This window comes from Leishmania braziliensis, chromosome 11 (genome assembly GCF_000002845.2).
Source record: "Leishmania braziliensis MHOM/BR/75/M2904 complete genome, chromosome 11".
In the NCBI taxonomy this organism is placed as follows: Eukaryota; Euglenozoa; class Kinetoplastea; order Trypanosomatida; family Trypanosomatidae; genus Leishmania; species Leishmania braziliensis.
In genome coordinates, this window is record NC_009303.2 from 84,209 (window position 1) to 104,340 (window position 20,132).

Below are 20,132 nucleotides of genomic sequence, written 5' to 3' on the forward strand. Positions count from 1 at the left end.
GTTCCCCGCTGGGTTCGATCCTCGTTCAAACTCCACTTCAAATTGTACGCGACACGTTCTCAACCGCGCCCGGTTGCGCGCTGCTCTCAGAGACACATACACACCCACATACACATGCACGCGCAGAGAAACGAAGAAGGGTGCTGGCAAGATAGAGATGTGAGTTAAGTCACTCACATACTTCAAGTAGCCATAGCATAACTGCCAACATCGCAAGCTCTACCCACCACCGATACACCGGCCAACATGCTGCCTAGGAGCGTACCGACACCAAACTGGGAGAACAAAGAGGAATGAAGGAGGAGGGAGGCGGCAGTGACAGCGATTCATGGCGACAGATAAATGAGGAGGAGGGGAAAAGCGAGCAGCCACAAGAAGACACGGCAGTGCGGCAGTACACCTCGAGGGCAGAACAAGAGGGACAGAGGGGAAGGATTCACACACGCGGAAGAGAGGAGGGCTCGCATGGGGGAAGGGGAAAGAGGGGAAAGGGTAAAGCTACACAAAGAGAGAAAGCGAACGGAGAACCAGGAGGGACAGCGGACACTAAAAGGAGAATGGGGCGCACAAGCACACAAATGTCTACGCCAATGATGCTCGGCTCTTGGGGGCCACCTCTCCCGTTTCCCTCTCGCCTTTCACTTCGATGAGCTCCCTCGTCGCACCACCTTGCTTACATTATCCCGCAGGTCACTTCAGCAGCGAGTGGGGTTGGCTCAGAGACGAAGCGCCGTCACTCGGCATCGCGCCTAGCGGTGTGTCGTTGAGAAACGTGCTGCCTCTGACCGTCGCGCTGGGCTCTTTTCGACCGCCCTTACCGCTCGCTGTGACGGAGTTGCCGCTTGGTCGAGGTACAGCACCACCTCCGCTCCGGTGATTGGTAGCCTGAGCTCCAGAGTTTGCTCGCGTGGTGTGCAAACTGTGCGCCGTTGCCCAGTTGGACTGCTGCGATGGGGGGATGCGGTAAATGCGTCAAAGGAAACGGAATAGAGGGCGCCACAAGTACTGGCGTTGCCCCTGGCTGCAGCTGGAGGGTGCTCTGGCACTGCCTCTGGGAAGATGTTGTCGCTGCGGTAGATAATTGCGTCTGAGTGGTGGCAGTCATGACGCCACCGCTGCGGACGTCTGCGTGTCGGTGCTGCTGATGCGGTGGTTTGGGCTCAAAGCGCGATGGGCCCTTCACGGCGCTTTCACCACTCGGGTTTGAAGCCGCTGGCGCTCGGCCTCTCTGCGTGGGGGTGGCGTAGGTGATTATTTGGTGTAGCTGCAGAACTGGAGCATTCGTCGCCGCCTTCGGCGATGCGGAAGAAATCTCTGCGGGAACAGTGTAGTGCCGTGTCACGGCAAGGTCAACCTCGACGTCTTCCTTGAACATCGTCAACGACTCCGGAAGACCCACACCTACAGGAGCAACGGTACCACTGTTTTTGCTTGGTCTTCGTGGGTTGGGCTGCCTCGGCAATCGCGCAGCGGAAGCGATACTGCGCTGCTCGATCACTGCAGGAAGGGAGTGGTGCGTGGTGCCGACAGGAGTAAGTATACGCAGTGGCTGCGCAGAAGATGTGTTTCCGTTGCTGGCCTGTATTGCGAGTAGCGATGGCAGTGCTGAGCACGGTCCTGCTACTGAAGACCCCAATGACTGAGGCGGAATGGCAAGCTGGGCAGTGAAGCTCTTCGCTGCGGCAGTCGGGATGCGCAATTTGGGGGAGGTGCTGCTTTGCTGTTGGGAAGTGGCGCCAACACTGTCATTGGACGCTGCATGGTCCAAGAGGAAAACTGAACCTGGATCCGCAGACGCTGTAGCGCATGCAAAAATATCCACAACGGCGAGTGAACGGTGCATAAACGAGCCAGTGCGGCGTTCTTGCAGGGAGATGAGTCGAGTGAGTGCCGGTCCGAGTGCGAGTCCGCGGTGACTAATGCCTGTGAGTTCAACCGGGTCTAGTAGCGCACAGGTACAGGAATCGTTGGCGTTCAGCTCAGTGAACAGCAGCGGAGTGTGTTCATACGGTACTGCCGCCGCGACAGAGCTGGATGTGTTCGAGAAACAAGACAATTCGGTCGGCGGGCCATTGCCAAGGGGAGCTAGTGAGACAATATCAAGCCAGCAGCGTGGTGTCGTGATGGTAGTAGTGCCGTCTGTGTTGCACAAAGTTGTGGAAGCCTTGCCTTGCGCGTATGAGCTTGGTGATGCGGGAGGAGTCAGCCGTGAGCGCAGCACAATGCCGTGCACCACAGCACACGCCTCCGGGTTTCCCGCTGTCGCAGTTGCTGGTGGGTCTCTGCGAGCCAGCGAAGTGGACAGCGGGGCTGGGCTCCAGCTAGAGGACAGGGAAGCTCGAGTACCCTTCGTGCCAGCAGAGGAACTTTTTGCAAACGCAGCCACGAAAGCGCTCTTGGACATCCGCATTGCCGCTTGGTCAGGGGATTGCTGCTGCGCTTGCTCCGCCTCCTCCAGAAGGCGCTTCAGGCAGCGCATCACCCCTGTGTAGACCATCGGTGACGATGATGCAAAACTACTCTGGTCGCTGTTGCTCGGGCCCCACACACTGGGATCAAGATCCTTGATGGCAGCCTGCACCGCACAGCCGCCGGCCTCACCGGCAGGACCCGGTGTCAATAGCTCTTCTACCTCTACCTCGCCATTATCCTGTCCCTCCGCCTTGGCACTGTCGGCGCGGATGACGTAGAGGCCAAAGGAGAGGAGCGCGGTGCTGGGGACAGAGCGCAGCTTAACACACACAAACGCAACCAGCGCCTCGCGTACCACGTCAAGGCGTGTGAAAGGAGGCAGGTACGCAGACGCAGCAACACCTCCCGATGAAGCGAGCGCTTGGGGCGGTGCCGGCAATGCCATATCAGTGAGGTTTACCGTGGCGTCATCAAAATCCAAAAACAGAGCGATGACCTCGCGACGACTCAGCAGATGATGTCGGCGAGACATCGTATGGGCAAAAGTATGCGGAAAAGTCCCACGCCTTCGCCCATCCGTCACAAAATTGAAATTCTCTACTGGCGGTCGCGTACGCGAGAGAGAGGGGGGGGAGTGCGCAGCAATAGGCCGCTCAGGGCTCAGGGACAGTAAGACAGCGCTGCCGACTCACCATGTCGTACGCACGTAGAGAAACCGCAGCGCTGTTGCGCCCCACCTCACTCGTCTGGTTAACACCACGCGTATGGCGCCAGAACGAAAATAAAAAATATATATACAAAGAAAGGTGAGGCTGAGAGAAGACAACGAGAGGGGCGCCAGATCGGCCAGACATCGCATTCACATGAGAGGGGGGCGGCGAGACGAAAAAGAGCCAAGGAAGAGGAGCCAGCGTGAAAGGTATGCGAGCAAGCAACGGGAAACAACAGCGAGGAGGGAGGAGATAACACAGAAAAAAGGCGAAGAGCTGAGGTTGTGGTGCGAGGCAGGCGCGAGTGTGTGAATGAAAACGAGCCAAACCAAAAGACGGGGGGAGAGCGAAACACAGCCAAAACAGACAAGAGAGAGGAAAAAAGCGGCACTCAGGAGGAATAAAACGACACGCGCGAGCACATGTGCAGCCGAAGGAATTGGAAGAGCGAGAGAGCGAGAGGACGACAACTCAGTAATTCAAGGGACGGATGGGAAAGGGGAAAAGTCTGTAGGGGAGAGGGTAACAGCAGCGCCCTTCTGTTTTGTTTGCCTCTGGGTGGTACTGCACGTCAACGGCAGTTAGACGCTGCCTAGTCCTATGTTTTGAGCGTCTGCTTTGTGTTGATGGTAGTGAGCAGCGGCCAGACGGTGTTGATGAATGTGGCGAGCCATGTACGCCCCCCCCCTACGATGGAAAGAACAGGAAAGGGAAACGGGAAAGAGGCAAAAAAGGAGCTGAGCTGGGATGCCAGCGAGAAAGATGATGGAACTTCTATCTCTCGTGTATATGGGAGGCGTATGTTGGCACCACCAAACGCTTGCCTGTGCGTGTGTATGAGCGCAGGTGCCTGCGCTTATCGGGGAGAAGGAAGGGAGGCGTACAGTTGCCCCGCTATTGCTATGAGAGTCAAGAAGACCCTCTCCAGGCACACACACGCATGCGCCGAATATGCTACGTAGCAAGAGGCGACTCACTTTTCGTGATTATGATTATTATTCACCCTGCCTTCTCCTGCGCAGGCGTCAGTGTGCCCACGTATGCAGGAATATGAATGGGTGTGGCGGTGGGGAAGGATAAGAATTGCGAAGGAGGGGAGGAGCAGTGCGCATAAGCGTACACGTAGGAGGGGGAGAGAGAACGATATTAGAGACAGGGGTAGAGAGGTCGGTAGCACCTATTTCAGAACTACCAGAGATGTTTACGGTTACACCCTAGGCAACTAGATCAAAATGACAGCCACACCCTTCGCGTGCGTGCGGGTGTGCCCATCTGCTTCGCCTCTCTTATCTCTCCCCCCTCCTCCTCCGAGTAAAGGAGGAGAGAGCAGGCATAGCTGTAAAGAGGTGCTCTACAGAGGCAAAGACCTCAGGAGTCGAAGGACGGGGGAGGGAGTGGGGGAGCAGACACCCACTAACACGTATTCCTCTCATCTTGACAGCGTTGTGCTGCACGCAGACGTACGGTTGAGTGAGGCAGAAAGAAGAAGGGAAGAAATGCGCGGGGGTCATCCGCACCTGTGCAAGTACGGGCAAATACCCTCCCGCCCCTCCCCTCTCCTCCCCACAGGCACACACAGGCACAGAGCATCGCACTTCTCTCCGCGAGCGTCGCTACCCTGCCGACTAGCTCACAAGGCAGCCTTCTTCTTGTTTGTTTGTTTTCCTTTCCTCTGCTGAGCGCGTTGTTTGTCCTTGGACGTAGCGCGAGAGAGGAAAATATATATATATATAAAGAGCTGCCCGATGCACATCACTAAGAACGGGCGCACGAAACCAAAAGAAACGCCATGAAATAAACCCCAGCGACGCAAAAAAAAAAAACTCATTTTAGTTCGACTTTTAAACGCCATGAAGGGCTCACCTCTCGCCCCTTGGACTCCACCCCCCCCCCCACCCAACACACACACACACTCCCGCCACTTCTCCTCTGCTTTTGCCCTTGGCTACACCCGACAAAGAGAGGGAGGAGGAGGAGGAGGGTGAACCCCAACAAGAACAGCCTCGGCGCTTGTTACACGGCAAGAAGTCTCAGGGGAGAAGCAGGGAGGAGCTAACAACTTCTTCCCCCTCTGTTAAGCGGTTAAGAAAACAACAGTAAAAGAAAAGCGAAGTCGAGCATGGCGCATAGCGAACGTACCCCAAGAGCAGCCGCGAGATCTGGCGGTGCGCGAGAAGCGGGAAAGACAGTGAAAGGCCACACGACATGCTCACAGTCGCCCATACACATGTAAAAGGTGCGCACCAGAGAGTGAATGTGTGAGCATCGGTAGAGAAGCTCACGTGAAACAAGCTCAAACGGTGGTGCCCACACATCCTACACAACGGCACAAGTGCGCTCCAGGGCACGTGACGCATGGTAGAGGCAAAGAGAGGAAAGGGGAAAATTCTGTGACTCGCTCACTCAACTCTACTTGATGGGGAGGCTATGGGGCCATCACCGAGTCCGCTAATGGACTTCACCGTCCTTTTTTTTGCTTCTACACTGTTGTGTTCACTACTCCAATCTCACCGAAGGAAGCGCCTCAACGCGGCATTCGCGCGTGCTCCGGCCTCTGGTTCACTGCTGCCACGCTCCCTCGCGCTGTGACCGTTTGTGCCGCTGTCGTCGTGTGACTGCTGGCGACGGCGATGCGCAGCTGGACGCGCCTCCACATCGTAGTCGAAGTCTTCTCGAAGCTGCCCGCGAATGTCACTTGCCATATCGAGCACCTCCTGACGAGCGCGCTTCCTGTGCTGCTTTTCGGCCCGCGACTTAGCGGCGAGTGCCTCAGCCTCCTCCGCGTCCAGCGCGTCCTCGTCGTACACACCGTTGCGGGCGTCACGGGCCATCTGCATGCGGTTACGCTGCGCGATGCGGGAGGCGCGGAGCGTCTGCTTGCTTCGCACCTTATCAGCGCTGTCTTTCTTGTCCCACTTCGCCATCTTGCGCTCTCGCTGCAGCTCCTGCTTCGACTTGATCTCCCGGGTCTTTGGAGCCTCCTTGTAGCCGAGCTCCTCATCCACCTCCTCATCCCGGCCCACTAAAAGACCGGTCGGCGCCGTCTCCCCCAGCGACCTCCCAGCACGCCGCATCTTCTTCTCACGAATCGCCCGCGCCTTGCGGTTCAGTCGCAGATTTTCATTGTATTCTGCCAGCCGCTTTTCATCGACACCAGGGACCTGGATGTCCATGGAGATGGTGTCGGGTGGAAGCTTGTCGAGCAAGTTCGCCACAACCCGCTCCTTGCGGTGCCGCTCCGTCTCGTGCGGGTTGGCGTAGTAGAAATCAGGGTTCGCCTCCCCAGAGCCCGGGATTAGCAGCGACGTAAAGCCCCTTGAGTGGCCGATGCCGATCACATCCTCAAAGGGGCAGAACTTCACCTGCTCAGCAATGTTGCCGTAGCCGAGGCCAAACTTCATGTAGGGCGAGCTTGGCTTGGCGGCGGTAAACATGTCCTTCCAGATGTGCACATGGGTGCCACCGCCGAGCGCGACGAGGCCGCTGCTGGAGATATTGAGTGTGTGAAAGCTATAGGTGACAGCGTACTCCTCCAACGTGCGGAGCGTGCGGCAATCCCACACCTTCATCTTGTGATCACCGCCGAGAGTCAGGAAGAAGCGTCCATTCGGGTGGAAACAGATGTCCTCGATAACGCCCTTGTGGCCCTTAAGCTGCAACAGCGGGTCCACCACAGCCGGTGACCAAAACTTCACGATGCCGCGCAGGTCGCATGTGGCAGTGACGCCATTACTCGGATTTACGGCTAGAGTGCTTGTCGGGTCACGCATGACGGCTGGAACTTTTGTGCCTACCTCCTGTCCAGTGCTAATGTCCAAGTACTGCATTGTGCTATAGATGGATGAGGTGGCGGCGAGCAGCATGTGCTTTGGCAGGTAGCCAAGGCGGTCCATGTGTGCCATCTTGGAGAGGAGATGCATCTCCGTTCCCTTTTTTGTGTACATGTAGACAAACTTCTTCTGCGCGACTGCCGTCATGCTGTGGTCGACCAGGAAGACGGCGTCGCTTATGCGGTCCTTCAGTTGTGTCTCACCCTCAAGCTGAAAAGATTTCCAGTTGATGTTGGCCATGTGGCCGCGCAGACCCGCAAGCAGCAGGTGCGTACCGTTCATCGAAAAATCAATTTTGTAGGGCCCCAGTTTATCCAGTACGAGGCTGTAGCGCTTCTGCTGGGTCTGCAGATCCACGCCACTGACAATGTCGCGCTGTGAAATGCGGTCAGCTACCTCGTGGTCGTCGAGCAAGAGTCCTGTGTTGGCTTCCTCCATGTAATAGTACATGTTTACCTTGGCAAGTCTCTTGGGTGCTTGCCGGTTCAGTGCCTCCCGTTGGCGCGCCCCGCGGTTGCGCAGGGCGGCTGTGTCGGTCACCCACCGGCCTTGAATAAACTTCTTCTCATGCTGCACGGTCTCCTCCTTCAGTTTTTCCATGCGCTTGTCAATAAGCTCCTGTATCTCCTTGGAGGACTTCTCCTGCGCCCCGCCTCGCCGTGGTGCGGTTGTAGCCACCGGCGGTGAAGACCGGGGTGTCGAGGATGAGGTGGGGGGCATGACTCGCAGTTGCTATGTGTGTGTGTGTGTGTGTGTGTGTGCGGAAGTGAGCCCCTAATGGCACTAAGAAGTAACGAAACAAGCCGCCATGGCGCCCGAGTGAGTACGAGACAGTGATACAGAGAAGAGCAAGGACAAACAAGTGACTGTGTACATCATGATGCACCGTCAGACGCCGCATGCGTGAGAGAGAGAGAGAGAAGCGCTTATCTCTTCCTCGATCCTTTCCATGCGAGCCGTTAGGCAGAGTGAATGGTCGGTGGCAGAGAAAATGCAAGGTCAAACTTGAAGCAGAGAGTCACAGCTTTCGTAGTCCATGGCTTTCTCTTTTTGTGTGTGTCTGCCGTTACAGCGTACAAACGACGTCAATCAGCCAGAAAACTGCCGCTAGCAGGCCCTGGTGTCCGAGCCAACGGTTGAAGTGAAAGGTCTCACAGTGAGTAATGTGAAGTGCCCTCTCCTAAAAGCCTTCCAGGTAAAGTCCCGACACTATTCGTCCTTAGTGTCTCCCCCCCCCCTCCCATTGGACCCTCGCAAAAAGTAGTGGTCGTCGCCATGTGGCCACTGTCCTTTGGTCATTATGCACGTCGACTTCTCCGTTATTTTGGTCGCCTGCGTGTGTGCTGCATTTTTTTCCTGTCAGTCGCTACTCCTGTTCCACACACCGACACCCGACGCACAGGGACTCGCTACTTCAGTTCAGATTACCAATCGAGCCCTGAAGTAGAAACAGGTCAACAACGGGAGAGAACGAGAGAATATACAGCAAGCAGAGAGAAGGCGAGTAGAAATGAAGAGGCAAGTAGCTCGCAAACCCTGGAAGAAAACAAAGCCAACTAAGCACATTCGCATAACCCCTAAAAGAGGTAGGCGTCGTTGTACCCCTCTGCGCTTGTATCCTCGAGCCCCAGCAACAAGCCGGCCCGTAACCGCACACCACTCACGGAGAGGGGCAGAGAGCGATCAAGGTGGAGCCCCCATACAGCCCACCAAAAGGAGAAACACTGACAAAACAGCAGCACTCCAAACTGACTGCTCCTCTTCCGCCTTCCCAAAATTCTATCGAGGCCCTCCTTTCTTCGTGTGACTCCGACGCGCCCATTCTCTGCCATACAGCCCAAGTCAAACGCCACTCCACCCGGCCTGTCGCAGGCCCATCCGCGTGCTGCCCTGCAGCGGCAGGCACACGCATTACAGCAATGCGCCGACTCAGCCATAGGAGCACCGCCCCTGTCTCAAACCCTACCCGACGCCACGACGCGCTGCCCGCCGCACGGGTGGCGCAAGCGCGTGCACTGTCGCAGGCCGCCCCAACGCCACGCCGTCCGCGACCTGGCCGCCGGCATCAGCAGCGGCACGTCGCTCTGGCCCGCGCTGCCTGGTGGGGGCTGGACTCTGTCGCCGCCAGCAGTGGCTTGGCGTCGGCGCAGGGGTGGGGAGGAGAGAGGGGGCCGCCTAGCTCCCCCCACACACAGAGAGTGGATACTGGACCCCGGCATGCCGCGTTGGGGCTGTCCGCCCGTCGTCGAGGGTATGCGAATTCAGTGATAAGGAGGGGAAAAAATGAAAAAAAAAGCGAGAAAGAAAAAAGAGGCGAAGGCACAGGCCGTACAGACGTACCAGTCAAGACATACGTCATATACGTCCAATCCAAGTGGAGAACCCAAAACGACGAGGAGGGAAGACGCAACTTGGAAATGGCAAACTGCACCACGCGCAGGCACGCCAGCGCTCGCGTAGGCCAGCAGCAACAACGCACCACAAGCAAAAATGTAAAAGCGCGAGGAGCCTCTCTCCGTGCAAGTGACACACAACTCACGTAGGCAAAAGGCCACCACAAGGACGCACCCTTAAGCTCATCTGTACTGCTGGGGGGGGGGGGGGGGGGGGGGGGGGGAAATTAAAAAAAAAATGAAAAAAAATTGGGGGGAAATGGGGGGGAAATAGGAAAGGAAGTGAGAAGCGAAAAGAGAGAGTCCAGCCGGCGCAGAGAGAGAGAAGCGCGAAGAACGATACACAATAAAGAAAGGCTTGCTTGGAAAGGCTGTGTGAACGGGGTGCAATCGCCTCCTAGGAGAAACAGCATCGATGCGGGTATATATGCGCAAGGTCCTTCAGGAAAGGGGAAAAAAAGGCGACCGCCACCCAATGTCGCCCCTCCCCCACGCACCGAGGAAGAAAATAAGAGTTCTCCAGTTTTTTCTCCTTACCTGCCTGCTTCCCTCCTCCCCTAAAGGCGGGGATTCAAGTCGATGTATTCGATTGCCCTCGCTGACCCAGCCGCTTCTACGGTATGGTATACCACTTCCACCCGGAGGGCTTATGGGGAAAAGAGATGAGTGTAGACGTGCCAGGGAAAGGACTCAGCTCGCTGGCTCCCTTTTTCGGCATGCGTCAAGTTCAGCGCTGGGGTCTCGCTCAATAACACAAGATCAACGTCAGGCGTGCATACATGCAGAGCGGAAGACTTGAAGAAGCAATGCGGCGATTCAGAGGGACTTCCCAGTCAGTCCTTCACGAATACCGTACACGCCTTGACACAGGGCTCTTGCGATGTAGAACAGTCTTTGTGAGTTGGGTTCCCGTCTCGCACAAGTCCTACCTGGATATGATCTTCATGGCTGAACGCACGTCTTGGCGAATGCGCAGGTAGCGCAGCTTCTCCTCTGCTGACATGAGCTTCAGATAGCCCGACTCCTTGACTTCACGTATGTGATCTAGCGGCATGATGAGCAGACTGCTCGTCTCCTTTAGCATCTGAAATAGTACCTCCACCACGGCCCCGCCAAGCCCGGGTGTGTTCGTGAGCGGAGCCATCGCCTCCTTGTAGGCGGTTACGTCCTGCTTATAGACAAGCGCGCCGCGGTCATTCGCCGCGAAGCTCTTGAGGTGAGCTGCAATGCCGCGGTACAGGCACACGCCTAAGGTGCGAACAAAGGACGAAGGGCCACCATCGCCGTACAACAGCTGCTGGAGGTTCATTGTACGCGCCCGCGCCCGCACAGCACTGACGCTGGAGGTCGAGGCGGCGAGGCCGCCACTGGCAGGGGACACCACTGTCTCCAGAATGGAGGTGCTACTTCTACTGCCGCCGACCGCCTCTGTCGCTGCTGCCCGTGCGGCTTGAGAGAGCAAGTCCTTAGGCTGATATACCGCTGCGCCGAGGGAGCGGCTGGAGGCCATCTGCGACGCCGTCTGCCGCTGGTGCACCTGCCCATTGGAGAGTCGAATAAACTCGGAAGCCATATCAAATTGGCGTGTAATGTAGTAGCAGAATAAGGTGCAGGCACGCGTGCACGGCGGCGCTACCGCGGCGACGTCGCTGCCCTTCGAGTCCGCCTTGGGCAAGTAGTCGCTCTTCAGCTGATAGTGCTGTAGAATCGAGAGGGAGCGAAGCAGAATTGCCTGCACGCACATGTTCAGCACGCGCTCGGAGCGTTCATCAAGCGCCTCCAGAGCGGAGCCCCACGCCTCCTCGATGTCTTGAACGAGCCGCGGGTGTTGCTGCAACAGTGGGACGCAGATGGAGTTCACCGTCTCGCTGAGACTCATAAGGGAGGACTGGGCGAAGAGCAGCATCCGAATGGCACACTGCTGCGACTCCAGCTTTGGCGGCTGCAGCAGCTCCTCCTCCGACTTTGGCTTCACCCGCCAGTTATCGCGATCGCTGCGTAGCGAATCCAGCACTTTGCGCAGCTCCGAATCGAGGTAGCTGCCGACGTAAGCGAGCGTGGCCTTGATGAGGTCGCACACGTACCAGCCCACCTCCTTGGGAATCGCGTACGTCTTCACGCGACCAGCCACCTCCTTCAGACATGTCACTACCTCTTTCATCTTTTTCATGTGCGCCTCGCGCAAGTCAAAGAACTCGCCCGGGATAGCGTGCAGGCTGCGCGTGTACTTTTCTTCGATCAGTGTGAAGTACCGGTTCAGCAGCTCCAGCTCCGTGCGCTGGTGGCTGTAGGCACTTCGCTGCACAAAGATGACGTCCACAAAGCGGCCGAGGAACTCGACCTGATTGGCGCTGAAGATGCTCTTGATCTCCTTCATGTACTCCTGGTAGAAGGAGTAGAGGCGCGTCTCCATCGTGTGGTGGTAGGCAATTACATCGGCGACCCGTGCAGCGCAGCGCCGCTTTGTGCGCGGGGTCAGGCTTCCCTCCGCCTGCATCATCGACGCCGCCTGGGTCTCCGCCAGTTTGATTTGCTGGCTCAGGAACGGCCTGACCACTCCGTCCGTGACGCGTGAGAGTAGCTGCTGGCGAGCTGTGTTGGTGGTGCCGAAGATTGTCTCGACGACGACGATATTGCGGCGAATGCAGTCGAGCAGGAAGCGGAAGGTTCGCTGCAGCTCCTTGTCGGTGTGCTGCCGATAGTGGTCCATTGCGCGGATATCAGACGGCTGCGGCAGTGGTGGCAGCCCCGGCAACGGCTTTGGGCTCCATTCACTGAACAAAACCAAGCCCAAGTCGTTCATGGAGCGAGAAAAGAATAGGGAGAGCAGCTCATCGTTCGACGGCGTCAGCGTGTTGTACAAGGACGAGATGCGGCCAAGTGTCTTGAGCAGCGCGCGGCCATACGCTTGATACACAGCCGTCTGCGGGTGTGCATTGTAGAAATCACTGAAGCACGTCACGATGTGGAAGAGGTCGGAGACGAGCTCCTTGCGCAGCCAGTTCACGTAAATTCGAATGTTTTTCACGTTGCTAGCCAATTCCCCAAGTTCGTTCGCCAGCAGCATGAGCCTTTGGCACCACTCGACCTGCGCCTCGGTGCAGAAGCGAAGGGCGAAAAGTCGATCAAGTCCGGCTGCGACAGCGGCGGCCTCAGCGCGCTGCATGCGCACCTGCATCAGGTCCACAATCGCACCCCCGTCCGCACCGCCACTGCCGTCCTCCATGACTGCCGCGGCCTCGTCGTCCTCCTCCGTTTCTTCCTGCACGTCCTGGCCATCCTCCGCAACGATCCCGCCGCCACTGTCGCTCTGCATACGCGCCGCGTCATCATCGTCGTCAGGCCCGTCGTCGCCGGTTGCGGTTCGTGGAGATCGCTGAGGTGAAAGCGAACGCGCCTGGGCCCGAGGAGAGACGTCACGACTTGCTGCTCGACTACCACGTCGCGCGCCGCTGCGAAACACGCGGGGCCGACGCGCCGTGAGCGCTAGCTGAGCATCAGTTTCTGGAGTCTGTGCAGTCGCTGAGATAGATTGCTTCACAAGGGTGTTATCAACACCCACCTCCGAATCTGCGTCAGCCCCTACCAAGGGTGGGGAGCTCGATACAGGGCGTTTGGTGGCGGAGCTAGCTGTGCTCCCGAGACCAGAGCGCTTTGCAGTAGAGGCAGACGCATCGAGGTTGATTACCGTCGTGTAGAAACGAGGACGAAGGGCCGAGACGCGCCCGGCTGCCCAGCGCGTCGTGACAGCTGCGCGTTGAGTCTTGCGAGTGGCCGAGATGGAATCCAGCAGCGCGCGCAGCTCACCACTTGAGATGCCGGTCATCATTTTGAAGTAGCGCAGCAGCTGCGAAACCGACTTGCCACGCTGCACGCGTGCATTGGATTGGGTGAGATGCTGCTCAATACCAGCCGTGGCTGCCTGCGCATTGCTGACGCGATTCTCGTACAGCTGTAGCCGCGCAGAGGTCCCCTCGAGCCCGAGCCTCACCGTCGCCAGCCTCCGCTTCTCCCGGATCTCGACTCGCTTGCACCGCACCTCCTCGCGGTGCAGTAGTGTCTCCTCCTCCTCGAGTAGGTGGCGCACCTCCTCCAACGCCTCCTCCAGCGTGGACGTGAGTTGGCTAGCAAGACTCGCAAAGTCGGGGGTGACTTCGCCGCCGCCACCGGAACGTCTATCCTCGTCAGCCATGCCACGCTTGTTGGACACTACCCCTCCTCGTGTGCGCATGCCCATCGGCATGCGACTGTTGCCAAACAGAGACGTGCCGTCGCTGCCTAGCAGCTGCGCTGCCTCACTGTCTGCACGCCCGCCAGCAACAGTGCCACCGCCACCGTCCTTGCCGCCACCCGCCCCGGCTGGTCCGCCAGCGGTGAGGAGACGCCTTTGCTCTGTGCGGTACCTCTGCAGCACTGGGTATAACAGCCACTGAGAGATGTTATTCACGAAGAGTGAAGAGGAGAAGGCGATGGTGCTGAAAAGGGTGCGATCCACCACCATCCGTCGACCAGCCATGCCAGACTCCATAGTCGCCTCTGCAGCTGAGGACGTACTCACCGGTGCCTGAGTGGGCCTCGGTGAGGGCGCCGCGGTGGAAGCCCCAGGCACAGCGGAGCTGCTGCTGCTGTGTGTCGTGGAGGCTACTGCATCACCCCCAAAATCATGACGAGGCGTAACAGCAGAGACCTGCAAGTCTGACCGACTTTCACCCGGAATAGCAGTGTGTAGCCGAGCCCCTGATATTGTCGACGGACCCTCTGACAGCGGCTCTGATGCGCGTGCGACAGGCACAGTTCCCTTTGCAGAAGTCACGGAGGGTGCAAACCGTACCGTCGGCACAGCGGCCACCTCTGCCTCATTACCACCGTCGTCCTGCTGCTGATGGCGGACGGCAGAGGAACGAAGAACACGACGCAGCCGCCGCGGCTGCTCCTTCGCGTCCTCGTCCATTACAGTCAGAGAATCGCCCTAGAGGCGAGTCGGGTGAAGCAAAGGGGGCGAAAAGGGGGGGGGACACGGCCAAACACAATGGGAGAAGAGAAGCCCAGCAACGCAAGAGGGGGGCTGAAGAGGCGCAGCAGGTGTGTGTGTGTGTGTCAGCAAAAACAAATATAGGAGAGATGCGCCAAGCTCGAGGGAGCCATGGAAATGCTCAGAGGGAAAACATGCAGTGCGCGGCCCATAGAACTATCAGCACAGGTGTAGGTGTGTGTTGCGGCAGTTCATTCATTAGAGCAGGGAGGGAGACGTAAGAGAACCGGGAGAGGAGGGAAGGAGAGACAGTGAAGCAGCGTATGGGGATGTGTGTGTATTTTATGCGTGGAAAGGCAGGAGAGTGAAAAGGACCACCTCACCATGAGTGTGAGTGGGACGGTCTACCGATGAAAAGGAGAAAAAATATGTAGACACACCCACCCACCCACCCACCCACACACACACACACACACACACATATATATATATATATATGTATGCACGCAAAGGCGCGCCATCAGAAGTAGAGAACGAGCTTGCAGGCCCTCCCACACCCCAGCCAGCTGATTTTACTTCTCTTCCTATCCCTTCTAGAGGAGAGCCATGCTCTTGAGTGGAAGAAAACATCACCACCCCCTCGTCTGTGTGCGCGTGTGCGTGGGTCTTTTCAAAGTCCGCCTTGAATATTCCTTTTTTTCGCTTACGTTTTCCGTTTGCTCCCGTGCCGTTGTTGGAGCGCGACAAACTCACCCAACACACACACACACACACACACACACACACACACGCCCAGTGAGAGACACACACCCACACGCACAGGCAAGGCACCGCATTCCTTCCTTCAACGATCCTGCATACACTCCCCCCCCCCTTCTCCTTTCTCCTATTCACCCCACACAACAAGACATGCTTCAACATTTTCGTGAAGACATGCGACCATCACACCTTCCCCCCTTCGCCCCGCTCACCGGATCGCGGCTTCACGAACTCTTACAAGGGTTGAGTAAGCAGGGAGAGGCATCTGGTGAGTGTGGAGAAACTAGCAGGAGAAAGAGAGAGCAACAGCTGAGGAGAGAATGACAATGACCTGAGCGCGTGCCTGGTAGCTTGTTCTTGTGGTTCAAAGAGAAAATACTCGAGAGTTTCGCGCAGCACTTTTCTGCGTTTTCTATTCCTTCTTCGTTCTAGAGGCAAAGTAGCACACGCACACAGACAAATCACGAACGCCTCTGTACGCTCGGCGCCTCAGCATGACGTGCGTGTGGGCGTGGGAAGGGGGAGGAGGGGGGCAGCTGAGCACAAAGCATAAAAACACCCGCGCGTACCGCAAGGGGAGAGAGGCGTAGTCAATCACACGTTTTTTTTTTCAGGTACCAGAAGCGCACAGATATGAAGGTATGCAAGTCACACTCCCCTACCCAACTGACAGTGACGAGGGGAGAAGAGCGGGGAGTTCTCAAACGTGTCTGCAATAGAGAGTGAGAGAGAGAGAGAGAGAGAGGGGGGGGGAGAGAAGGAGAACGAGAGCCACACCAACATGAAACGTCACAGACGCTGCGCTGCGCTTGTCTGGACATATTTCTCCCCTGGTAGGTAGTTAGGTGTGCGTGCGTGTCGTGCACACGCGTCTGCAGAGCACGCCACTAACTGAAAGTGTCAAAAAAGCCCAGCAAGCGAAGGAAGGAAAACGAAAATGCAAAGAGCTCCCCGCGTGTCCGACAGAAAGGGGTAAAACAAACAAATTTGTGTCAAGGAAAGAAAAACGACCCTGCAGTCAACAGCTCCTACAGGACGAGGCAAAGGACGAAGAGAACGAGAAGCGATAGGATGCCGATGGCAGTACTAGTACGAGTGACACAGAGAAGAGAAACGGCATGAGAAAGAGAGAGAGAACGGTGTCCGGGGGAGGGGCAGAGGGCGGACACACACAGACATACCAACAAACACCTCCTCCTCCTCCTATAATAGGCTAAATAGGAAACCAAAAAAAAAGTATCAAGCAACAGCCCTTTGAGGAGACCAATCCGGAAAGGCCATACCCTTTACTTCGCTTTCGTTCGTTGTACGCTCATTTGTTTCTCTTCACCTTTTGGTTTGTCCCCCTTTTCCCCGTTCTTGAAGTTTAAGGGGGGGAAGGAGGAAGCACCCCGCGCTTGTGCCGTTAGGCCCATATCAACGAGACTCCGTTGCGCAAGCACTGCACAACTGCCAAACAAAAGGAGGAGCTCTGCAGAGCACGTAGCCTGGTTGATTCAGATTCCGGCGGCTGTGGTGCGTGCACGCCATGACACGAGAGAAGAGAGGTGTAAAATAAAACTAAAAAAAAAGGGAGGGGAGGGGGAGGAGGGAAGATAAAAAAAAAATTAGGTGAAGACAAGGAAATAAGGAAGGGAGAGAAGAGAAGCGAGGTGACGAAGGGAGGAGGACAGGGGGTGGACAGAGGGGGGGGGGGGGGTGATGATTAATCAACACGCTCTCGTTTCCTTCAGAATGGCACCAATCAAGCACGCACCACGAGCACTTGCGCAACAAAGACTCCAAGCTGCAGAGAAACAAAATGGGGGAAATTGGAGGAGGAAGAGAGACGCATATCCGACACGTCACGCTTATACAGGTGCAGATCTGCATGGGCGGAAAGCTGAGACGACACAACGCCTGTGTTTCATTGAATACTCCGCTTCATGCGCCCCTCACCTTGTTACCACCCCTTGCGCTCTGGAGGCTTGCGGAACAGCTCATGATACGGAGACATGGACAATGCGTCAGTTTTTCTTCTTTGCAGCCAAAGCCGCAGCAGCCGCACCAGGTGTCGCAGCATTCTTCTTGTTGACAGTACTGCTGCCGCTGGCGCTGCCCAGGGTCGACTTCAGCGGGTGGGCGCGCTTCTTGCCGCGAATTCCGGGGACGCAGTAACAGCACCAGACACACATGAAAAACACGCAAACCATCACGATGTTAGCAAGCAGAAGGATGATAACCACACCGTTGTAGAAGACGGTCTCCACATCCACTAAGAGGTCCATGAAAGCCTCAGTTACGTTGGTGAAGATAGAATCCCACTTGCCCTCCTGCACCGCGGCCACGATGTTCTTGACAGTAATGATAGCGCCGTCGGGCATTTTAGCCCCGTAGATATAATATGCAATGAAGAGCTCCACCCAGATCTTGTATAGATACTCGTACATGGTCACCGCCACTGCTACTGGTGGCAGCACAGCGAGAGCGAGGATGCCAGCAGTGACGCCTAAGCAGATCGGTACGGACATGTGGCCCACCATGACAGCAAACTTCTTCGCAAATTCCATCATCAGCATATCCTGCCGCTTGCCTGACGCAGGCCACAGCTCAGTGTAAATCATCTCCGCCTTGTCATAGTAGTATTGCGCTGACTTCATATAAGAGGCGACAACGGGAGTGTAGGAGCTGATCATGTATTGAACCACGCCGCGCGCGGTCATGTAAAGCGTCTTCCAGTGTGCGATGATAAAACGAACGAACTGAGTGTACACCTGCACCGCGTCGCTCGTCGAAGTCACCGCTGGCTGACTATCAAGCCAGTCCTGTGCCTCGGCGATACACGTCTTGGGAATGTCCCCGCCATACATGCGCAGTGTTTCGATATCGTAGACGAGCAGATCGTCCTGCTTCGTAGCCAGCCGCTTCTCCAGCGCCGCGACCTTGCTCGGGGCGTGTACACGGGCCTCATTGAGCTCCGAGCGGGCATCGCGAACCGCAGCCGCCGTCCGCTGGCGGTGCTCGTGCACACGGAAAAGGTACTCCTCAACAGCCTTCACACACCCCTGCGGTAGCTCCTTGGCCGAGTAACGGATCATGTCCACGGAGTCAATCCTCCGCTTTGCCCTCTCCTCATACTCGCGCGCCCTGTCCTCCTCCTCCTTGAGCCGACGCGCCTCGGCGGCCTTGCGCTTGAGCTCCATCTCCGCTTCCTGGCGCTGACGCTCCTCCTGGCGACGAGCCTCCTCCCTGGCCTCACGCTCTTTCGCGGCAGCCGCCTTAGCTTTAGCTGCCCTCACAGCAGCCTCTGTCGCTGTCGAAGTATCGTGGTCCACAGGCTCGCCGACAGAATCAGTGGCAGCGTCGGCCATATCATCCTGAGCATGCGCAAAGGCCATCATGACGACCAAGAAAAGCAGCACGGTGGCGACGCACAACAGGGTGCGCCGACGAGACATCGCATGAAAGAGCTTCATTCTGCGTGCTTGTGCCGTCTCTCTCTCTCTCACAGACTCTGGGTGTATGTGGGTGTGTGTGTGTGTGTGGGGGGGGGGGGGGGGGGGGGGGTACGCCCAAGTGCCACCTCCTCCTGTGCTGCCCACACAATAAGCCCGCCCCTTCTGTTTCCGTTGTGCCTCCCCTTTGAATCCAGCTCAGGCTCCGAAGAGAAGGGGGGAGGGGGGGAAGTGAAGGCAATGTTCAGAGTCGAGCACGTCCCTTTGGTTGAAACTGGTGGTGACGAGTCAGGCCACAGGGCGGGTAGGGACGTATCTGGATGGACACTCTTAATGGAAGTACGGTAGAGCTGAAGAAAACACAGCGAAGGATAAGAAAATGGTCTAAAGGGAGTGTAGAGCAACGGCGCGCCTATGCCACCGACAGGAATCACGAACAAGTACACACGCTAACTCACAAGCTGAGTTTTGTTGACAATAAACACGCACGACACAGCTCAGTTACCCTGTTCCCTGAACAATGCAGCGAGAGGCGCGGAGAGGGGGGGAGAGTGTGCAGCACGCACTCTGAAAATGACGCTTAACGGGGAAAAGGTACCTAGTCAAGAGAAGATAGGCGTGTCGTCTAGGGGGAAAATGGGGTGCTTGCGATGGTGGTGCGGGTGGACGAGGAGTAAGTGGCCAAGAAGAATGCGATACCGGAGAGACGGAGTAGAAATAGAAGACTTGACAGAAAGAAGAGATGTGCACAAGGAAAGGGGAAAGAATGCGGTGAGAGTCAGGCTTGCGCTATAGTTGTCTCGCGTCGCACACTATCGATCGACCTTTCTTGCTCGTTTCCATTAGCTCTACTACGGGCTCCTGGGTGTAGAAAGCGTATCGGTATTACATGCCTCGACACTCCTTCTTGTATCTTTTTTTTTTTTGGCTACTCTGCTGCGTTATGCGTAATGGTGGTGTACAAGGGTATTTGTGCCTTCAGTGTAAGGCATACATGCTTCGCGTATGTGTGAGGGGGGGGGGGGTGTTTAAGTCGTCTCATCGACCCCCCCCCCAACCATCCACCCACACACACACACCAAGCGGATTGAACACCGCACACATGCGAAGATGACGGTCATCGGATCATCCCATGCATGGGGGGGATGTGTACGTAGATTAAGAAGTGAAGAGAACGAAAGAGGAGAATGAATTCCGTGTTGGGCATCGCACCATGCACCCGCCCCGCCGCCCCAGACGAAAGAGAGAGGGAGCAATCAAGCGTCAAGAACGAGAGCAATAAAAAGGCACGAAAAGAAGAGGGGAAGGGCGCAGTACAGGAGTGTTGGTAGCGGCTGCATTCGAATGAGCTGAAGTCGCACTAGACAGATGTGGCCATCCTTCCGTCTTCTTCCTTTTGTTGTTGTTGTTGTTTTGAATGTCCCTTTCAGGCCGCTCAGATGCGAGTTTGCGCAGCGATCTGAAATGTATACGTCATCACCGGTGAATCAACCACACAGCAGCACACAACGCGTTGTGCGTTGGGGGAAGGGGGGGAAGCTGCTGCCTATATAATGGGCGCTGGATCAAATTGGTTGCTCGCTTTTCCGTTCGTTTGCCTTCTTCACTGCTATCGTCCGCGG

General features: G+C 56.8%; 4 protein-coding genes across 4 annotated transcripts; all 4 read right to left on the bottom strand.

The window, feature by feature from the left end:
* Nucleotides 1–814: 814 nt before the first annotated feature.
* LBRM_11_0220 (conserved hypothetical protein) lies at nucleotides 815–2,944 on the bottom strand (the record flags this gene model as incomplete). Its single annotated transcript, XM_001562907.1, has 1 exon — nucleotides 815–2,944. One exon carries the CDS (start codon nucleotides 2,942–2,944, stop codon nucleotides 815–817), a length of 2,130 nt encoding a protein of 709 aa, XP_001562957.1.
* Nucleotides 2,945–5,629: 2,685 nt separating this feature from the next.
* LBRM_11_0230 (conserved hypothetical protein) lies at nucleotides 5,630–7,672 on the bottom strand (the record flags this gene model as incomplete). Its single annotated transcript, XM_001562908.1, has 1 exon — nucleotides 5,630–7,672. One exon carries the CDS (start codon nucleotides 7,670–7,672, stop codon nucleotides 5,630–5,632), a length of 2,043 nt encoding a protein of 680 aa, XP_001562958.1.
* A 2,598-nt stretch (nucleotides 7,673–10,270) lies between these two features.
* Nucleotides 10,271–14,296, bottom strand: LBRM_11_0240 (conserved hypothetical protein; the record flags this gene model as incomplete). The annotated part of the gene is made up of 1 exon (XM_001562909.1): nucleotides 10,271–14,296. The coding sequence occupies one exon, from the start codon at nucleotides 14,294–14,296 to the stop codon at nucleotides 10,271–10,273; it is 4,026 nt and encodes a 1,341-aa protein (XP_001562959.1).
* A 2,786-nt stretch (nucleotides 14,297–17,082) lies between these two features.
* Nucleotides 17,083–18,531, bottom strand: LBRM_11_0250 (conserved hypothetical protein; the record flags this gene model as incomplete). The annotated part of the gene is made up of 1 exon (XM_001562910.1): nucleotides 17,083–18,531. One exon carries the CDS (start codon nucleotides 18,529–18,531, stop codon nucleotides 17,083–17,085), a length of 1,449 nt encoding a protein of 482 aa, XP_001562960.1.
* Between the last annotated feature and the right edge of the window lie 1,601 nt (nucleotides 18,532–20,132).